At 40.3% G+C, this 22,175-nt stretch overlaps 1 protein-coding gene across 1 annotated transcript; it reads left to right on the forward strand.

Moving 5' to 3' along the window:
• The first annotated feature begins 368 nt into the window (after positions 1–368).
• On the forward strand, positions 369–22,083 carry FAN1 (FANCD2 and FANCI associated nuclease 1). The gene is made up of 14 exons (XM_065076046.1): positions 369–511; positions 2,274–3,701; positions 7,841–7,981; positions 8,652–8,847; positions 10,256–10,486; positions 10,988–11,119; positions 12,222–12,330; positions 13,052–13,171; positions 15,500–15,664; positions 16,633–16,801; positions 18,682–18,785; positions 19,301–19,495; positions 19,867–19,995; positions 21,846–22,083. The coding sequence occupies exons 2-14, from the start codon at positions 2,399–2,401 to the stop codon at positions 21,981–21,983; spliced, it is 3,132 nt and encodes a 1,043-aa protein (XP_064932118.1). The 5' UTR covers positions 369–511; positions 2,274–2,398; the 3' UTR covers positions 21,984–22,083.
• The last annotated feature ends 92 nt before the right edge of the window (positions 22,084–22,175 follow it).

Below are 22,175 nucleotides of genomic sequence, written 5' to 3' on the forward strand. Positions count from 1 at the left end.
AGGTGTATCCTGCCAGTATAAATGGGAAATTATCTTTTGAAATTGTGATTATCAAACAGGGAGGACAGAGAAGCTTTCTAAGCCTGCAGTAACTTAGAGTAAGCAAATGATATATTTTAAATTATATTGCTTAAGGTGGAAATATTTCAGTATTTGCATTTTCCTTGGCTGAACAAAAAAGTAAGTTCTAGCTAGTGTCCCTCTGGGTTCTCCTTTCTCAAGAAAGATGACCGCTGTTTTTCGCCCTTTGTTGTTGAAGGTAATTTTAGATTTAAAGAGGCCGAGATGTTTATGTAGGTCGTAGTTGGTACGTTTTTGTTCGAGGGCCGTACCCGTGCTCCGCAATCCGCTCCCCAGGCCTGGGAGCCGCCATCGGCGGTGCATTGCTTTGGCCTGTGGCGGCGCTGCGTGCCGTGGGGCGGGCCCGCTGCCGCGCGTGGCTGTGGCGGCCGCTGCCCCCTGCCCGTGCGCGGCCCGGGCTGGCCCGCCGAGGGACGCTGGGCCGCGGCGGGTGCGTGGGGAAGCCGGGCGGGCGGGCTGCGGTTGGGCCCCTCGCACGGCCCAGGCGAGGGGAGGCGGCGGCCGGTCGGCGAGCAGCCGGCGCGGGGAGGGTAGCGGCGCCCGCGGGGCGGGAGGCAGGAGCCGGGCAGTGGCAGACTTGGGCTCAGAAACCTGAGGCGCCGCCGTTCGCGGCGGGAGCGCATCCGAGGGGCCGCCGCTCGCAGCTCCGGATGCTCCGAACAGGCCCGGGGAGCGCGGCCCGGCCCACGCGGGGTCCGCGGCGTTCAGCCGCGATCGCGTGTGCGCTGCGAGACGAGCAGCGGGCCGTGGGACACACACGTGCGCTCTGCGTGGGCTCCGGAAAGCGGGTAGTGGGCCCCAAAAAACAGTACACCTATAAACAGCAAACAAGATAACGGCAAAAACCAGAGGGTGTGACTATATCAAATCTAATTGGTGGCTGGTCATGAGTGGTGTTTGCCAGGGCTCAGTACTGGGGCCAGTTCAGTGTAATCTCTTTATCAGTGATATCTGGATGAGGGCATTGAGTGCACCCTCAGTAATTTTGCAGGCAATACCAAATTGGGTGGGAGTGTTGATCTGCTGGAGGGGTAGGAAAGCCATACAGAGGGATCTGGACCGGCCGAGTCCATGGGCTGAGGCCAATTGCATGAGGTTCAACAAGGCCAAGTGCTATGTCCCGCACTTGGGTCACAACCCCAGGCAGCGCCACAGGCTCGGGAAAGAGTGGCTGGAAAGTGCCTGGCAGAGAGGGATCTGGGGGTGTTGGTTGACAGCTGGATGAACATGAGCCAGCAGTGTGTCCACGTGGCCAAAAAGGCCAACAGCATCCTGGCTCGCATCAGGAATAGTGTGGCCAGCAGGAGTAGGGAAGTGATCGTCCCCCTGTACTCAGTGCTGGTGAGTGCCCACCTCGAATACTGTGTTCAGTTTTGGGCCCCTCAGTACAAGAGACACATCGAGGTGCTGGAGCAAGTTCAGAAAAAGGCAGTAAAGCTGATGAAGAGTCAAGAGAACAAGTCTGATGAGGTGAGGCCAGGGGAGCTGGGGCTGTTTAGCCTGGAGCAAAGGAGGCTGAGGGGAGACCTTATCATTGTGTACAACTGCCTGAAAGGAGGTTGTAGCATGGAGGGCATTGGTCTCTTCTCCCAGGTAAGAAGCATTAGGACAAGAGGAAATGGCCTCAAGTTGCACCAGAGGAGGTTTAGATTGGATATTAGGAAAAAATTTTTCCTGGAAGGGGTTGTCGGTCACTGGAACAGGCTGCCCAGGGCAGTGGTGGAGTCACCATCCCTGGAGGGGTTTAGAAGATGCACAGATGAATTTCTTAGGGACATGGTCTAATGGCAGCGTTAGGTTAATGGTTGGACCCAATCTTGAGGGTTTTTTTTCCAGCCTAAATGATTCTGTGATTCTAAGATTCTATTTTCATATGCTTTCATTGAGTTTTATCTCAGGTTTTCATTTACATCAGGAAGTGAACATGGCATTTAAATAGTCAAAGTGTATAGTAGTATTTCCATGTTTTAAACCATTCCCGTGAAGTCTGCTGCAGTGCTCAGCGTGGCAATCATGATGAGCCTGCTTGCCTGCCTAGTGAGAAGATAAAGGAACAGTTGCATTGGAGCAGTTAAGGATTGCTCGACTTCTCCACTTCTAGGGTTTTGTTTTTTCTTCTCCATTGTTCATCCTGGTTGTATTTTGTACCTTATAAGATCTTTCATTCAGTATATTTTTTTCTTTTCTTGAAGGCATGTCAGAGGATTACAGATGGAAAATGCAATGTCAAGAGAAGTATTTGTTTAAGTATTACAGAATAAGAAAGCATGGTCTGAATGAAGTTGCCTGTGCCATGTAAATGCTTTGAAATTTTGTAATGGCAGAAGCTAGGTCTCCAGACATTAAAAGATCCCGAATAAGTTTGTCGCTCAGTAAAAATAATAAAAAGAAAGGAACAACTAAAAAAGTGGAAGCTAAAGGAACACCATCTATACCTTCAGCGTCCTCCTCCATTACTTCCTTTTTTAACAATGTTCCCTCTGCTGAAATTACCTGTCCCGTTTGTGGGCAAATGGTGCCAAGACACAGGATAAATAAGCACATGGATGAAACATGTCAGAGAAACCATGGTGAGATTGGTGTCACTGATTCAACAGTCAACTCTTTTAAGAATGAGCATCCCTCAACTGCAAATGTAAACAATAATTCCAGCTCATATTTTTCAAAAAACCTCTTAAATCTAGAAACAAGACCTTCCAAAAGCAGTTTCTTGAAAATAGAAGAGAGTGCAGCACAGCAGCTTAGTCCTTATTTTAGCAATAATAGTTCAATCTGTAGTGTTAACAATGAACCACAAGCTCAAACAGTTAAAATAATCTCTTTGGGAAGCTTGGCATCTAAACTGTCCAGAAAACGTCGTATCCAGGGAGGAAAACAGATCGTGTATAAAGAGATCAACTCTTTACCTCCAGCTGTTCCCAATATGTGCAAAAGTGCTGCAGCACAAGATGATGATGAGATTTACACTGAGTGTAGTTCTCAGAAAGAAAATCAGCTTGCTCAGAGAGTGCAGCAGGAACAGTTTTTTTCAAAGAAAGAACCTGAATTTCAAGAAAAAATAAGCAAATGTAATGGAGAAGACCTTGCAGATATTGTTCAGGTATCATTACCAGCTGATAACATTAACGACAAAAGCTTACCAACTGCTACAAGTAGCACAAAACCAGAAAGCAGGTCTGGAGGTGTGATGCTTAATCCTGATAAATTTGAAACACCTCTAGCTATTTATACGTCAGCAGAGCTGAACAACAGTTTGGAAGTCAAGACTCAGCCTCACAGTCAGGTCGTTCCTTCTTCCAAGACTGAGATGAAGTGTGGTACACGAAATTGCTTTAGCAAGGGTGATGTACAGGTACTTCCTGTGGAAGTTCATGAAGACTTAAAGAATGAGATTAATCATGCTTTGTCAGAAACTGTGGAAAACGTAGAATTTCAAAACTCCATTGGGGACATTTTAGACAAAATAAATGAGGTTAGCTCAGTGCCCAGCTCTCCTGGTCACCCATACTACCTCCAGAATTTTTTATTGGTGCTGCAAGCAGTCTTGAAGAATGAAGATGATGTCAGACTCTTTGATGAGCAGGATATGAACGTCATAACTAAGTTCTGCAAATTATCAGGTATCTTGTTTTTTTAAATATGTTTTACATTGCATCTGGTGGAGAGAACTGTTATGTATTTTTATGTGAAGAATACTATACCAATTGGGAGTTTAACTTGATAAATTCCTTAAGGGAAGAAGCTCCTTTTTCTCAGAGATGTATCCCTCAGTGGCTTTTTGTAGGTAAACTTTCCTAATTTAGCTTTAATTGAAGGTTATTATGAGTAGTGGAGACTGGTAAGAAATAAGGAGATAATGATTACGTATATTTCTGGGGCTTTTTGAAACACCTTTTTTTACTGTTTTAATACTATTTTTTAGAACCATCAGTCAACTTGCTGCTGCATGTAAACATGTTTCTAAGGAAGGAAACTCGTAATACAGAAATACCAATGTTTGTTTCTATAAAGTTCCAAATGATATCGTGGATTGACACCACAGGACATTACAAAAGAGAATATTAAGGTCATGACTTGCTATTAGCAATTATGTGGAATTTTTCCAAGGCCAATAGAAAGCTTTCAGTAAGTGTTTTTCTAATAACTTGTATAATGTGGAGAATAATAGAATGAGGTTAGGTCACTATATATGACATCACAAAGTGACAAAAATGGAGAAGTGTTTGGTTTAGCTATTTAGGAAGAAATATAGCCCTGATAAGTAGTTCACAATCTCAGTTCCTTTAAAATAAAACAAACCAACAAGTCAGTGCATATCTGTTTCTCTACGAAGTACTTAAACTGGGGTGGAACAATCTCAGAAATGTCTTTTTTGACTTAAGATCTTCTTCCAAAATTTAGCAGCTGGAAGGGACCATATGAGCGTTCTTTATTTGCCCTACTGGAAAAGTCAGCTCATCTGACTCAAACCACCTTAAGAAATGGTTGCTAAAATGGTGAAGAAACTCCAGAGGAGGAAGAAGGGCTCTAAACTTACACAGGTATTTCTGCAGTGGTTACCTAGTTACAGTTGAGATCTTACATATTATATTATAATAATTACAATTATGCAGTAACTCCAAACACTTCAAAAAATGAATAATACTGGCATAAGTTATGAGAATATTGTAAGATGAGATCATAACATAGGACTGTATTTGTCAAGAAGCAGCAGGAGCAGACTACTCTGCATGGGAAGATGAGCCAGGAGCCAAAGGGGACAGCAGGGCAGGCAGGGACCACATCTTCTCCTCACCTGCAAGGGGCACAAGCCTTCATTGCCTAAAGAAGAACAGAGCGGATCCAGCACCAGTGCTGCCATCAGCCACGCTCCAGTTGTGGTAGGGCTTCAGGCAAGTCGGTAAGCAGCAAGACAGGTGCAAGGTGAAGCCAAGTTAGCAGGGTATCTGGCTGGGTGCTGGCATGCCACAGCAAAGCTTTAGAATGCAGTCCACCAGTCCAAGCTGAAATACAGCTCCTGAGCCGATGAAGGCAGCCCTGACAAAGGCTCACACAGCTCCTCCCAGCTGTACTGTATCAGAGCTGGCCTTGAGAACGAGCAGCCAAACCTGTGGGAGCTGGGATGGGGTTACAGAGCCCATTGGTTCACACAAGGCCATAAAAATATTACAGTAGTTAACTTTCTCCGTGTAAATGTGTATAGGGTGACATCTTAGAGCTTGATAATGCGTTGTTTATGGTATGATAGTTAGAATTGGAATATATAAAGAAAGAATGGATGGTAAATAACCAAACTCTTGTTACTGGCTCTCTGAGGCAAGCTGTAGATGCGTATCATTTACATCCAAAGAAGATCTAGGCATAAAATTATGGTTAGGTCACTACTGGATGCAGGCTTTTGCTATTTTGACAAATACTAAAAGAGGTATTAAGGATACAGCTTCCTTATTTCCACAATCCCTTCTCTGGATGAGTACAACATGTTCCATTAAATAAAGGAAGTGCTTATTCCCCTTCCAGTAGCGTGATTTCAGTATTCTCCTCTCTTGGTTCAGAATACAGAAAGAGTTACTGCAAAGTGCTGCTGATAAATCCGTGTCTGCACTGACTCCTAGAGTCACAAATAGAACAATCTCTCTTTGCAAGGTAGAAAAAAGTGCAATGATGAAGCTATGAGAAGTGATTGGATAGCAATAAGTCAATAGATAATGAATTCTCAACATGTGACAGATGGTTGTGTTTACCTTCAAGAAATCTTAGAATACTTTAAAAGTTCAGGTAGATGAGTTATCTGTTCCACATTAGAAGTTTCTACCTAACCAAGTGTTGTCTTTCAGATGTAACACAAAAAAAACCCCACAGATATGCTTAATACTATGAAGTTCCTTGAACAAAGGTGTTCTCCAGTATTTCATTATCTTCTGCTAAAACGTCTATGATTCTTCAGTGAGTTATCTCTAATGCTTGTTATGAAAGGAATGATATATTTTAAAGGATTAAATTTGAAGCAATCCTTTCTTATTTCCTGCCCAGCTTTCTCAGGAGTGGATGGCCTTTATGTTGGATGTCTAGCACTTCTAATTTTTTAAGTACTGGAAATAGTAAATGAAAGTAGGGAAAAGCAGAGGTATATTCATAACAAGTAATCTGCAGTGCAGTGTCAGGTTTTGTGCTCAAGATGAAATCTGTCTGAACTGAGCTGTAGCATTAATTTTTTCTTTGTATTCTCCATGTTTAATTTCACTGCAAGTTGCAGTTGAAAGAATTTAAATGCAAGCACATAGTTTTGGTGATACTGCTTAATATACTTTGTGAAATCCTCCTTCCAACTTTTATGCAAGAGAAGAATTCTGAGAAATGTTGATTTATAGTCACCAGTGACACTGAGGTACAGAAAACTGAACAAGAGAAAATAACTTTTTTTTTTTTTTCTGTTGGATTTTAATGGATCATAGAGGGTGAACTTTTCTAAGAATTTCTGCATCTTTTTGCTGATAATATTTCAACCTAGAGCAAATTTTTATTTCAGTGATACACCTGAAACTTTCTTAAGATCTACCAAAGGAAAAAAAATCCCTCGAATCTTCAAAAGTAATGTACTGCAGAACAGGATGTTTAAGAAGCAGTAAATTACTTGCCCAATACCTTTTTAGTCTTCTATTTGTCATTCAAATCCAGTAGAGAGAAAGCGGGCCTCACATGCCTTCACTGGATTGCAACCCTAGTTTGTCAGTCTCGGTGGTCTGGAGAAAGGATGTTTATGCGTTACTCAAGCTTTGTCCTGTTTCCAGAGTTGTAAAAACTGGAGACAGACTTCAAAGAAGTTATAACTCCACAGAGAAAATGACAAGCTTATGCGTCTGAATGAAGTTCTCTCAGTGAATTGATCTTGGAAACATTCTATTGAAAAGAAGACTGAATAAGTCTTTTCAAGGACAGGAGAATAGTTAAATAAACATGTGAAAGTTGCCTGCAGTTTCTTAAATATGTTTAGGACTGGTAGTCTTTCAGTGTCTGTTTTTATTAATGATCAGTTTCACTTCAGCAGCAGCAGACAGGGATAAAACAATTGAAGTTAATGAGGGATGAATTAAGTATTCGAAAGTGTGCTGAATGTAGTAACAAGAGCTAGACTATTTTCAACTTAGATTTAATAAGCTATTTTGTTGAATTTTAGCACTGTTAGTATTTTCAAAGTATTTTTTAAAGATACTTTGAGAGAGCATTTCCCTGATAAAAAGCGAATTGGTAGGAGTTTCTTTACCATGTATTCAATAGATAGATTATCTTTGGAAATACAAGAATCTGAAGACTACTACACAGAAGGGTATTCTGTGGTTATGAAATCATTCTGTCAGACTACAGCTTCTTTTGTTCCCCATCATCAAATAGTTAGTTATTGAATGAGTGCTGAAGAAATAAAAAGACCTATTTAACATAACAATATGCAGAGTTTGAAAAATGAAGTTGTCTTTTCATGGAAAACTCTTTCTTAAAGACAAGCATTTCCAAAATTCATTTCAGCAACATTCATTAACTACAAAATACGTTGTAATAATTTTCTACCTACAAAACTGAAAGATTCTAATGAGCAAAAATTACGTGGAAAGGTAAGTTCTGGTTGTAAAACGTGGGCAGATTTAAAGTGTGTTTTAGAGGATATCTGTGTCAACGTAACTTTTCTAGGTAAGGTGCATAGTACTATGTTTTACAATTTAATTTTCTTTTTATCCTTTCCTGCTTTAAATAAAAATTGCAGTTGGTGGGCAGAAGTTATATGTGAGACTTTTTCTACGCAAGCTGAACTGGTTAAAGGTGAACAAAATAGAGTATGGAGAGATAAGTATGGATTTGTCACCAATAATTGAGGAACTGTCTGAAGCCAGATTTCTGCAAACAGGTATGGCCAGCATTAATAGCATTAATAGCCAATGTTGCAGGTGCTTGCTTCCAGTCTTGTTTGTGGCCGTGTACTGTGGTTGGATCTCAGATATAAATTGTAGTCTTGTCTCTAGTCTTATGTCTGACTCATCTCTTAGGCCAGCCCTAGGCCTGATTGATCATCATGCTTTTTCTGGGGCTGCCAGTGTAATCTCCTAGCAGGACTTGTGCTCTGCTCCTTCTGTTCCCTGATGGTGGGGCGGCACCAGGGTTGGTGAGGACACCGCTATGCTGTGGTCAGTCTTGACTGCTGGCTCATTCCCCGTTGTTGAGCAGCTCTGCTCTTGCTGCTCCCTAATGGCACTTTTTTTTTTGTGTTACACAAAGTTTTAGTCATTAGGAAGACAAGTTTTTCTGAATAGCATTTTTTCTAACTTGGCAGAATTGTGTTATATTTGCTTTTGTTTTGAAGTTTCAAAGTGCATTTTTTCTGATTGTTCCATTCCTTCAAATTGGACCTTTGAAGAGAAGAAATTTCAAGCTGAACCAGCTAGCATTAATAATATGTGCTTGGAGAATCTAAATCATTGGATTAGTACTAGGTTGTGTGAATGTACTATGCTTTGAGCTGCTGCTTGAGTGTATATGTATAGCACATAATGAATATATGTGGACCATTTTACTTTTAGAATCTGAACTGGAAGACCTGTGTGAAGGGTTGGATTTGCTTTCGGCCCCTGAGCTAAAAACATTGGCAAAGGTCTTTCACTTGCCAAACCCAAATGGTCAGAAACAGCAACTTGTGGATGATTTTCTGAGGCTGGCAAAACAACGTTCAGTCTTCAGCAGGAGTCAGGCTGGTATTGGGACAGTGATTTTAAAAAGGTAACTCTGTTTATAGTTAAATTTTTCGGGTGAATCTAAGTTATGCTTCAAAGGACTCAGCATAGATGCGTTTTGAAGAGAGGAATGCATTTAGTAAATTTATGAATAAAAAAGGGCAGCATTAAATTTTTATTCCCAGGGGGTCAAACAGAAGGGTAATTAGACTTTTTTTTTCCAGACTGCGTCATGCTTTTCAGCTGTGGGCATGATTATCTCCAAAGTTACTCAGTTATACTGAGAAAAAATTCTGAATTATTTAAAGCAAAAGCAGTGCAGAAAAAACGTCTATGGACGTGTAGGGAAAGTCATTGCCTATTAAAGCAACTATCTGGTGTGTGTTTGCTGGGTGAGCTCTTCTAGTAGAATTAGAGGAGAGCAATAATCTCTTTTTTTGTGATAGACTTTGTACTTTAGCATAGAGCCTCCTTTTTGGCAAAATTTTTAAAGGGAAAAGATTGTTTGCTTGACAGAGTGTTCTTTCCTGTGAGTTTTTTCACTGTGGCTATCACAGCTGACTTTGTGATAAGTAAGGATGTTTTAATTTAAAGAGTTGCAGTTGTTTCCTCCTTCTGATCCAGGTGTAGAAAAGTTCAGTATGAAAATACTCTGTATCACTTGAGATTTTATTTATTCTCCTTGATACTAGATACTTGAGCTACAGGATGATGCATGATGCTTAATTGGTATAAATATCGCTAACAGAAATAAAATTGTTTTCAAAATATTGGCTTAAACTATACAAAGGAAGGCTAGAAAAAAATGTGTTCAGGAAATGGAAAGGAACCTGGGAAAATTAATTACATTCAGAAAATGTTCTTGGCACTGGCTTTCTCCGTACTCCAAGAAAAGAAGCTGATAGTTACTTGCTCAGCCACATTGTCTTTGAGAATGTGATGCTCTTTGCTTTAGTTGACAGCAGAAACACTTATTATCCCATGACACCAGAGAAAATCCTGGTTTAGATCTGTACTGTGCTGTGGACAAGTAACAGAAATCTTGTCTTGTATGAAGAGGCTGGATGAAGATGTGCTAATGGCGATACCATAAAACAAGGGATCTCAAAGTGTGGTCTGTAAACATGGCCCTAACAGCAAACCGCATCTTGTTGCTTGTTGGTACCGCCTGGCATAGCAACAAGGAGTAGCTGCACCCAAAGGAGAGTTAGTTGTAATTCTCTTCTGCATGAAGTTTGACCCTTGAACTTTTTATTGGTTAAAGCATTTCTTTAGCTTTTCACTAGAGGTTACATGTACTGTATAATTTCTCAAGCTGCTTCTTTCAAGGAAAATCAAGTTTACACATTAATTGGCTCAAAACCAAAATTATTCTCATACTTCTTCAGTATATTTGAATTTTTGTAAGTGATGGTAAAAACCATTTGTTATAATCATTTTATTTGTCCTTCCAGGGTGAAGGACCTGGCTGGAAAAACTGTCAGGGTCTGTAAAGGCCCTCGGGCTGTCTTTTCTCGAATTCTGCTGCTGTTTTCACTGTCAGAGCCAGTGGAGGAAGAAGCTGGTAGTGCTGGCCAAGGCCAGCTTTTCACAGTCCTTATGGTAAACATGGGGCGTATGGTATTCCCCAGTTACACCATAAATAGGAAAACACGGGTCTTCCAGGACAGAGAAGATCTTATCAGGTAGGGGGAGCTTTGGCAGTTTAGAAATCTCTTTATTTCTAGAAAAGCTTTACCGCAGTACTTGTGTAGGCAAGTAAGAATTCATCATGTAGAACTCCAGATGTAAATAGGTAGAAGTGCACTTCTGTAATGATTTCAAATGCATTTTTGTATCCAGGTAGCGCTTGTAATTCACAGCGCCTTGCATTTTTAACCAAAATAGCATATTTATTTGCTTCACTATAATCTGCTGATGAAAGTTGTTTTTTAATTTGCTGTGATGGTTGAGTGGACTCTGAACAAATAAAAAAATACATTCTGTAGTTTATAAGTGATTTTAAACATAATGTACCCTGCTAGTGTAAACTCTGCTGATCCTACAAGACTAAGACTAAAGTTGGCTGCATGGTTCAATGTCTTGGGACACTAGGAGGGAGTTTTTAAAAGGTATTTTATGATTTCTTTTAACTATAAATACTTTTTGACCCTAATACAGTTATTACATTTATTTTTTTCCCTTAGGTATGCAACTGCTGCTCATCTGTCAAATGATATAGCCACTGCAATGGTAAATGGGAACTGGGAAGAAGCAAATAATCTGTATATGTGTGCTAAAGAAACCTGGAACGAGCTGAAAAATCACCCCTCTTTGAGGTAGTAAACTGGAAACTAGCCTAGTGTTAATGTGAAACTATTAAGTGTGTTATTTTACTTTTGGATCTTTTCCTTTTGAGGGAGGCTTATAGGCTAGTGATAGTACTTCAAAGCTTTGAACCTCCTGGTTGTTTGTTTAGCTTTTAAGCAACTACATGAAAAAGCCTTTTTTATAAAACCTTGGGAATGAGTTGATAGGCACAGTAAAGCAGTAAAACATTTATGTTCTGTGTCCAGTGTGGGAGAACAAGAGCTTTATTTTTCCACTGTCATAGTTTGTTTTTATGGCTTTCAGACAAATAGCGATAAGCAAAATTTAAAATTCACTGTGAACAAAAGAATGTTGCAAAAGTTATGGTAAAGTGTACTGAGTTATTAATCTCTTCAGACTTCCAAGTGGGTGTCATTCAGGAAATGTTAACTAAAGATCTGAGAACTGAAGTAACGTGTATTTTTTTGAAGCACCGTTGATCAATTTTCCTTTCAATTCTTTTGTTTTCTGGCTTAATGATACACCGAAAGTCAAAGCCTTATGTTTGGCATTATATTCATTTTTGTGGCAACTGATTTAAAATAGTGTTCATAGAGGGTCATTTGGAGGTCTATTCCATTTCACACTGAAGACAGCGGAAAAACCTGTTTTTATGTCAAGAAGACAATCAAAAGACTGTCTTGAAACATAGAGGTGCCTACCTAAAGGGTGTTAAGTCTTTTATGGCATGAAATGCCTGTTCTAGCCTTTGTCTTTTGTTCAGCTGTGTTTCTAAAGTTAACTGTCTGAATTACGAGAAGAAGTTGGCAGTAATAAAACATGATGTAATAAATTATTGTTTTGCATCTGATGTAAAACTAATTAACTAATAATTCCACTGCTGAAACCAAAATGTGCTGTGCAAGTGCAGCTTGCAGCTGCTGCCTTAGCTAAGCTCTTCCTACATTTGGGTTCTTGACTATGCAGCTGGAATAGCCATTTCAGTTCAGTTTTGATCTAGAAGGCATTTAAATTTCATAAATGCTTTAGGTGTAAGTATTCTTAGTAAGAGAATTTTAAGAATTTTGAATCGCCATCATTAAATTGATCTGAGCTGCTCTTATCTTTCAGCTATCACAGAGTTCTACCTGAATATCTGCGACGTTTCACAGTTGGCTGGGTCTATACAAGAATACTTTCTCACGGTGTTGAAATTTTGCAGAGACTTCACATGTATGAGGTGAAGTGGTGAATAGGAATATGTGTTTAATGTAGCATTGTACATCAATTTAAATTTCTTATGTGGCTGGAAAATTGTTATAATGTTTGCTAGGACTTGCTACAGTTCTCTTAGCAGGTTACTTTGAAGGAAAAACAGCCTTTTTTTTTTCTTGCTGCTTTAAGTTTTAAATGGTTTTGATTTCTGCTTATGTTTTAGAGATTTACTATATGTAATATAGCATAAGACTGTTGCCAAGACATTATTTAAAGATAGCTGTGTTTCACTGGATTTGGTTATTGCTTTTAAATAAGAAAATCTTGGGAAAAAAAGTCTGCTACAAAATCCTCCCTCTTCACCTTAGGAGCTAACGTCTCTAAAGTCCTCTGATTTGTACGTTAAAGCAAACCAGGTTATTCTGAAAAAGACTTTGCCTCTGCAAAAAAGGCAACAAGTAACATTCAGGTCTTTTTCATATACAATAAGGAATACAGAAAGGGCAAAAATATTGTATTTTTGGCAGCTAACCTTTTGAGTTTACATAAAAATATTTCAGTTTTAGTGTTTTCAAGATATATCCACGCACCTGAGTGCATTGGGTGCTGGAGTAATAACGGGTTTTGAATTGTGCGAAGTTTTAGAGTACCCAGTATTTAGAGCGGAAGTGGCAAGCTAATTATATAATGAAACTTCAGCTTTTTTTTTAAACTTAATTAATAATGATACAATCCTGTCGCTACAGGAAGCCGTGCAGGAGCTGCAGACTCTTCTGTCTCAGGATGTGTATTGTACCGACAGCAGAGGGCGATGGTGGGATCGCCTGGCTCTGAATTTACATCAGCACTTGAAAAACACTAAGAAGGTATCTTCACAACTGCGTGCTGTAAAGCTGCAGACACTGCGATTGTTGTCTGAAAACATTAAAAAAAAAATTCATATGAGGAGAACAATGGGGTAGGGTCTCTTGAAAATGTAGCTATTGGTAAGAATCCCAAGGATAGGCAATCAGTTTTTCCTAAGAAATTGAATATTGAGTGTACTGTCATCCTTAGTTGGCCTGCTTTTTTTCTGTTTCATAGGAGAACACTGTTAGGCATGAAGGATTGTGTGGAGTTATCAGGCAGCAGCTTCCTTGCTGTTCTGCCTTATAAATTTGCGTAATGGGTGAGATACAGAGAAATTTCTTGCAGTAAACACTTCTGCTTCTGCACCTGAGTCATGATGAGGCCATAATCTGGAATGAAAAAACCAAACGTGATTAGAAGGAAGTTTTTGTAACGTTTTTGAACAAAAAGTAAGGAAAATAAGTCCTTGGCTAACTGTGACCGGTGGGGTAAAGGTTGTTTTTTGTATCTTGACTGGTTTTGGTGTGGGGTTTCTACTGCAGGGGGTCAAGCAGTAGACAACCTCATTTCTAATTTGTTACTTCTACACAGCTCTAGCAGGGTTATCTGTCCTTAATAGCAAATTTAAACTGTTTATATGGTCCTGCAGGAGAAACTGTAATGGACCACCCTTAGACTGGTAAACAAGAACATTCATGGTTTTAGATAGCATGTATTACGGGCTATGCTTATCCTGGTGTGTTTAATTCTGTTAGGAAGGCAGAGGATGGGAGAAGAGGTTTTGAGGTAATCTTAGCTTTTGCTGAATCTTTTCCCTCTTCCCTTCCAGCAGGACACATACACCAGTAGGGTGTGTTTGTACAAGTAAAACAAATTATTTGTGCTGTGTATAAACTTGCTGGTCTCAAGTCTGAGTGATGCAGTTCAGGCTTTTAGAAACACTGTGTACGTGCAAAGCAGTTTTTGAGTTTGCTGAGTGATTAGCTGGCATGTAGCTGAATGAGAGAAAAATAACCGTATGGGAATGCAAGGATTGTGTGCAGGGATTATTGTAAATCTCTGTAGAACTTTCTGGCACCTCTGGATAGATTTCTGCAGCAGAATACAAAGGAACCAGAGAAAACTGCAAGCTGCAGTACAGTTTGTGCCTTTGAATTCCTTGTGAGCCAGCACCAGCTTTTCACAGATTTTCTTTTGAAGAGCATAAAAGCCACTGTCTAACTCATTTTAGGGCTCAAATTCAGTTCCATTAATTTTCTATGCAAGAAACAGCAGGTGGTAGTTGTATCAGCTGCTGGTTTTGAGGATTTATAGGTACAGGAGATAATGTCCTTTTTCCCTGTCTGTTAACATATATAAAAGAAATACTGTCCATGATTGAAAATGAAACTCGGTAGGACTGTTTAGGTCCCAGTGAAGTGTGGGCAGACTGAAAATCAACTTTTAGCTAAGAGACAAAGTAGAGCAATCTAATTAAACACATCTAAGATAGCTGACCAATTTGGCAATGAAAAATAGAAATAAAAAGAAGTTTTAAGTTCAGGAACAGTGGCAGCTGTAGAGTTATTTAAAATAAGCAGAGAATGACTTTTTTTTTTCCCTTGGTGTTGATTCCTTATTTCACTAAGGCTATTGTGAATTGGGATTAAAATGCTGGTATTTTGTGTTGCATTTTAATTCTCAAAGTCTCTTAAAAGGGAATAATATCATAGGCTGACAAGCATCTGCAGTTGTTTCTTCTGCTCCCCATATCAAGCTTTTTCCAGATTTGGAATTAGAAGTTGTACAAAGGCAGGCTTAGTCTCAGTTCCTTATTTATAAATTGGGACAAAGCGTCTTCCTCAAATCACAGAAACTGTGTCAGATTTTAATAAATTTTTGGAGTCCATATGTAAGTCTGGATGTTCTTCAGTGCAGTAGTGCGTTGGTCTAAAATTTGTTCTGTATGTACATACTTACACAAGTTATCCTTTTTCTTTTTATTATGTGCTGCTAAGAAATTGGTTTAAAAGTATTACATTTATTTACCTTAGAACCAACTCTTTTTTTCTGGTCACTTATGTAGAATTTACACTTCCTTAATCTTATATTGATCAGCAGAAGTGGAGAGTCATTTCTTTTTAATGTACTAGTGCAAATTTGAACCCAGAAACCTGCTGGTGCAAAATATTACTCACTAGTTAGAGCTTCAATACATAAGTAAGAAAGATGGCCTTGTCTTACATGCTGTCTTCTACATTCCCATTTTTGTGCTCCTTAAATCAATTGGTCTTTTGGGCTCAGTAAGTACAGACAGATGTGCATAGGTCTTTCTAAATTACTGCTGTTACCTTGCTCTTTGCTAGGCCATTGGCTGCATTAGGAACGGGCTGGCAGACCCATTTGTACGTACTGGGCACCGTCTCGCTCTCTACCAGCGGGCCCTACGAATCAGAGACTCGCCAAGCTGCAAGCAGTTCAGATGCCTGCTTGATGACCTGCCAGTCATAACTGTGGAGGATGTGACACACGTACGTAAAGTTGATGGTGGTTTCTGAGAAATAACATCTCATGAGGTCTTCTTCTTCTGACAAGAAAAAAAATCTGGGAGACTTGTTATGTGCTGTGCACAAGCCTCCGACTTACTTGTGCTGCAGGAAAATAAATACAAATGAGTTTTAAAACAAAAGCATCTTGTAAACAAGTATTTCTACTTATTTAATAGCTTCTTAGCTGAAATCAGTCAGCTGTACATGGATTTAATTTGCACTGCTTTACTGAATATGTTATGAATCCAGTCAGCTATAAACTCCACTAATTTTCCAGCAGCGTTCTCAGAACCTTTCTGTCTGAAGAGTCTGATCAAATCAACGCACTGCCTCTGATGTCTTTAGGCCAAGCATTCTGTGTGTAAGAAAAACTAATAGTAACCGTAGCATGTTGTCAGTGTTGGATTAACGTCTAAAAAACATAAGGGTTTTTTTCTTAGTAACCTTTGGGAGTTCTGCACTCTGTGTACTATGCAGTGGGATGCACTTGCATCATATTGGAATGTTGTTTTTTTTAACTCATTCTTTTCCCTACTGTTGCAAAGATAATTGTATCTGGGCAAAGTCACAACAGAGCCTCACTTTTTCTCTTGGCCTTGTCACTGCGTATCTCCCTACATCCCTTCTTTTTCTCAGTCCAGAATCAGTCTCCTCAGTCATCTGTAATTTTTCTTCCTGGTCCTGCATATAGGAAAACTACATTACCATCTGCTCAGCATTTTTGCTAGACGCTTTTTCTGAAAAATTTTCCAGTTTATAAAAGCTAAACAGAATGATTTCAAGGGAATGGCAGGTTACATTTTATTTGGTTGATTTTTGGAAACAAGTCTAGTTCTGATTTTAAAAAAACTGAAAAGGAGGAGTGTGTGTTTTAGGAGAAATTCAAATACCTATGCTAAGCTTTTTAAATGCGATGCTGGAAAGGTAACTAGTTCTTTTAATATGTTCAGGTTACAATCAAAGGAAAGATGTGTCCTCAGATGGGAATGGGAAAATCTGTATTTCTAATGGAGGATATTGGTGACAAAGAAGGAGGCGAAGACTCCGGTGTATCCACAGTCATGTGCTCGGTGGAGGAGCTGGCACTAACTCATTACAGGCAGAATGGTTTTGATCAAGGTAACAGTAACTTCCTTATTTTTTGTGGTATAGTAAAATAACTGTGAAATTAAATAATCAATTTACTAGGCAGTTTAGTTAATAGACCAGCTTTAGCTGATTCATTTTTCCAGTTTTTAATCTGATTTTATTTCCTTCCCAAATGGCTCTAATATGTAATTTCCTTACCAAAATGCTCTGATATGTATTTTCCATATGAGCTGCTTCTTGCCCTTTAATTATTTGCTGCCTCGATATACCTGAAGTGGTTTTGAAATGTGTTAGGAAAAAAAACAATGTTTCTTCTTTATCTCCATAGAAAATTGCTTAATTTGCCTTTCTTATCAGTGAATGGCTAGGCTTTAATCTGTGAGTGGTAAGATGCTAGCCTTGTCTTTTAAGGGAGCGTCATTAAGGAAAGGTAAACGTCCATTGATTTTTTTGGTACGAGATAAAGATGAAAACAGTGTATAGCATAGCGAGACACTTGGCGACTTCTTCTGAAAAGGCTTACTTTTGAGCCAGGAGAGCGACCCCCACTGACAGTGCGCGGTACATGAATTCCCTTCCCTGAATTGTCCTGGTCAGTAATAGCACAGGGAGGGGAGTTTTTCCAAAATAGCTGTTTTCGGAGACTGGTTGAGCGTTGGTCTGCTGGTGAGTGACAGCTTTTGCATCATTTTTCTTTAGGTTAGTGGTTTTTTGTTGTGTTTTTTTTTCTTCCTCTCCCCTCCCCATCACATTAAATTGTCTTTATCTCAACCCGAAGGCTGTGGTTTTCTTTCTTTGTTTTTCTTCCTCCCTTTTGCCCTTCAGGTTGTCTCCCCCCGCCCACTGGGGCAGGAGGGATCAACAAGTGACCAGGTCTGGGCGGACTGATCTGCCACAATTTCATTTTATATATAATTTCATTTTATATATAATTTAATTTTATATATAAAAATATGCATGTGTGCACATATATGTGTGTGTGTGTGTATATCTATACACATATACCTATACATATACATATGTGTACATACATGTATATATACATAAATATAATGCATGCATGTGTATGTACATGTGTGTATACATATTACACCCTTTGTGGGCTGGAATAAAAGCAATTTAATAAGTGACAGGGATTTAAAAAAAAAAGGACGCAAAGCCAATCACTTACCACCAGCAGACCAATGCTCAGCCAGTGTTATAAAAAATGTAGTATATTACTAGAAAGATGTTTATGTATTAAAAATGGTTTATGTTACACGCAGCCATACATGTGTACATACACATATATACATATGTGCGTGTATACATATATGTATGTGTATATGTAGTCTGTAATGTAATTGAATTTATATAGATATAGATATAGATATATATACACACACACACATTTTTGTTACTAATATATTGAATTTTTAGTATACTGGCTGGGAATAGGTCTGCTGCTGGTGAGCTATTGCCTTTTGCACCACATATATACGTGTACATGTATGGCTCCATATACATATATGTATGTATACTTGTATGTGTGTATTTATGTGTATATGTATAATATAAAACATTTTAATATATAAACATTTTGTTATTAATGTATTATTTTTCAGTGTGATTTTTTATATTGTGTATTAAAAATTGTTAAAGTTAGAACAGTAAATCTCATTTGTGACAGGGCATAGTACTTTAATTCTACACTGTAAATGAAGGCCACTCTCCTGGAAATAGAAAGCATTAGCAAATTGTGGAAGTAATCAACTGCATTTATGACTTGATGCTGTAATGTTAGTATATATTGACTTCAGCTGTTTATAAACCTGAACAGAGCACGTTTCTGGTTTGGATCATGATGATTTAGTCCCTCTTCATATGAGACTGCTGTATAAATTAATGTTTCATTAAATTTTGTCCTTTAGGTATTCATGGTGAAGGCTCAACATTTATTACGCTGTATGGTATTCTAATGTGGGATATAATTTTCATGGATGACATACCTGACGTTTTCAGAAATTCCTATCAGGTAGTTTTGAAAGGCTTTCTTTAGTTAATTTCTTTACCCATTGCTGCAGACTCTGTGTTAAAACCTTACTTGGGATTACATTAACATTTTATTCGGAGGGACTTTCCAGACAGATCTTGGTGCTTGCTTGGTTTTATTATTTGTTATATTTGGCTTGTTACTAAGGGGCTCCTTGGTAAGTAATTGCCATGTAAGTCAGGATTGACTATCAGATAGGGTGGGATTCAGCTGGCTAAAGGCTGAATAAATCTGAACTCACAGGTCAAAGTTTCCTTTATAGTCAGTGGAAGAATACTGCTATACCATAGCAGTGTATGCAGCACTGGCTTTTAAAATATATGCAAATATTTTCCCATTTAATAAAGGTTTATGTGGTGGACATGTTCAAGTTAAATTGACTCAATATTTGAGTGAATTTGACTTGAGATAAATAAAATACAAAGCAGGGCATTCTCATTCTTGGAATCGCTGCTTTGCTGGCAGCTCCTCAGAGCTGTATTTACCTTTTTATACAGACATTCCCCCTGGATTTATACACTGACAGCTTCTATGAGAACAGGAGGGATGTCATTGAGGCCAGACTCCTGCAGCTTCACACGGCTTCCACAGAGACGCTGGCAAAGTTGATTGCTGACACCTGGACCACTCAGGAGGGAAAAGCAGCAGCACTGGTTAGCTGGGGGCGTTTTATTTCCCTCCAGCAAGTCCAGGTGAGCAACTGTTGTCCAGAGTGAGCAGGCAGTTTGATGAGGCTTGCTGTTCAACTGCACATGGCCAATTGCACTGAGCCAAGACTGCTGGCGAGTGTGGGAGAGAGGAATGGGTTGCGGACCCCACACTGTTCTGCCTAGTCCCAAGTACTGTTATGCTTTTCTGATATGGTCACTTCTCTTGCAAAAGTAGTTAGGAACACGGTAGGCAACATCTACCTAAATTCCTCATTACACGTTACTAAACAAAAAGCTGAGATGAGCTATAGAATATTCTTGTGAGAGCTGGGAAATGGCTGTACAGGAAATTGAAAAAAAGACAAAAACAACACAACAACAAAAGGCGCTAACTGCTAAAACTTCTCTTCCAGAGCCTTGCCACTTGCCTTGGAGGAGTGTTTCTGAGCGGTGTTTTTAGGCGACTTTCCAAAGATCTGCGCCATTGCAGAGGGGGACTTCCTGACCTGGTTGTGTGGCGTACTGACACTCATCACTTCAAGGTATGTTGGGAGATCATGGAAACAGTCAGTGCTGAGCTGATCCTGCCCTTAGGTATAAAACCTTCCAGCTGTCAGCCCGTACAAACTGTATTTTCCTGTTGTGCTGGAGTTAAACCTGCTGCTCACTGGCCCAGCAGCTATGGCAAGTAGTGGGTGATGGTTTATCTGCTATTTTCATCACATTTTGCTGTAGCTTTAACGGGCATAATGAGAAACAGCAAGAGGTGGCAAGGTGGTGGTGGTGGAGTTGCTCTTTACGTGGGAGAGCAACTACAATGTATTGAGTATTGTCCAGGCATGGATGAGGTGTGAGCTGAGAGTCTATGGGTGAAGATAAGGGGCAGGCTGGCAAGGGTGATACTGTTGTGGGTGTCTATTATAGGCCACCAGATCAGGGTGAGGAAGTTGAGGCCTCTACAGACAGCTGAGAGCAGCCTCACAGTCACAGGCCCTGGTTGTGGTGGCAGATTTTAACTTCCCTGATGTTTGTTGGAAGGACTGCTTGGCCAGCCAGCCAGCCCCAGTTTCTTGATAGCTTTCTGATGCAAAGGGTGGAGGAGCCGACTAGAAGAGGTGCACTGCTGGACCTCATCCTCACTAACAAGGAGGGTCTGGTTGAAGCGGTAAAGATTGAGGGCTGCCTTGGTTGCAGCGACCATGAGATGGTGGAGTTGAGGATCTCATGTGGCAGGAGCAGGATAGCAAGCAGAATTGCAACCCTGGACTTCAGCAGAGCAACTTTGGCCTTTTCAGGCAATTGCTAGAGGAAATCCCATGGGCAAGGCTGCTTGAAGGTAAAGGGGCCCAAGATAGTTGGTCAGTGTTCAGGGACTGTGTCTACTGGGCACAAGATCAGAGCATCCTGACACATAGGAAGTCAAGGAAGGGAGCCAGGAGACCTGCGTGGTTGAACAGGGAACTGCTGGGTAAGCTCAAGTGGAAGAGGAGAGTTTATAGATCACAGGAGGAGGGGCTGGCCACGTGGGGAGGATATAAGGCTGTTGTCAGAGGGTGTAGGGAGGCCTCCCTAGAATTAAACCTGGCGAGAGGGGTCAAGGACAACAGGAAAAGCTTTTTCAAATACGTGGCAGTTAAAACTTAACACCAGAGGCAATGTGGGCCCACTGATGAACAAGGTGGGTGCCCCGGTGACAGAAGATAGACAGAAGGCAGAGTTACTGAACGCCTTCTTTGTCTCTGTCTACTCTGCCAGAGGCTGTCCTGAGGAGCCCCGTACCGCTGAGGCCCCAGAGGAAGTCAGGACAATGGAGGAGTTTGCCTCGGTTGATGAGGACTGGGTTAGGGAGCAGTTAGGCAATCTGGACATCCATAAATCCACAGGTCTGGATGGAGTGGAGCATCTTCCTTATGAGGAAAGGCTGAGGGAGCTGGGGCTCTTTAGTTTGGAGGAGACTGAGGGGTGACCTTATTAATGTTTATAAATATGTAAAGGGTGAGTGTCAGGAGGATGGAGCCAGGCTCTTCTCGGTGACAACCAATGGTAGGACAAGGGGTAATGGGTTCAAACTGGAACACAAGAGGTTCCACTTAAATTTGAGAAGAAACTTCTTCTCAGTGAGGGTGACAGAACACTGGAACAGGCTGCCCAGGGGGGTTGTGGAGTCTCCTACTCAGGAGACATTCAAAACCCATCTGGATGCCTTCTGTGTAACCTCATCTGGGTGTTCCTGCTCCAGCAGGGGGATGAGATAGACTAGATGATCTTTCAAGGTCCCTTCCAATCCCTAACATTCTGTGATTCTGTGTATTGTTGTAGAACAGGTCTGTGGAGCTAGTAGTCTTTTAGTTCCTCCACAGGCACTTGACTGATCATCCACATTTCTTTGTAGCTGGTGGAAGTGAAAGGTCCCAATGATCGCCTGTCCCACAAGCAGATGATCTGGCTGAGTGAACTGAAGAAGCTGGGCGCGACAGTGGAAGTCTGTCATGTGCAAGCTGTGGGAGCCAAGAGTAAACGCCTCAGTTGACAACACGGGTCTTGATTGTGTGGGTAACCTACGTAGTTTTTAAAGGAACTAGCATGATACACTATTGTCTGCTGCTTATTAAAAGTCATTTCTTCTAAAATTCTGGTTTCTTCGAACAACAAGGAGCTGGACACACCAAAAATCTCAAAGTTAGAGTAGAATTTACTTAATGTAGAGTCACACAATCAAACA

Source organism: Columba livia, chromosome 11 (assembly GCF_036013475.1).
Source record: "Columba livia isolate bColLiv1 breed racing homer chromosome 11, bColLiv1.pat.W.v2, whole genome shotgun sequence".
NCBI classification, from domain to species: domain Eukaryota; kingdom Metazoa; phylum Chordata; class Aves; order Columbiformes; family Columbidae; genus Columba; species Columba livia.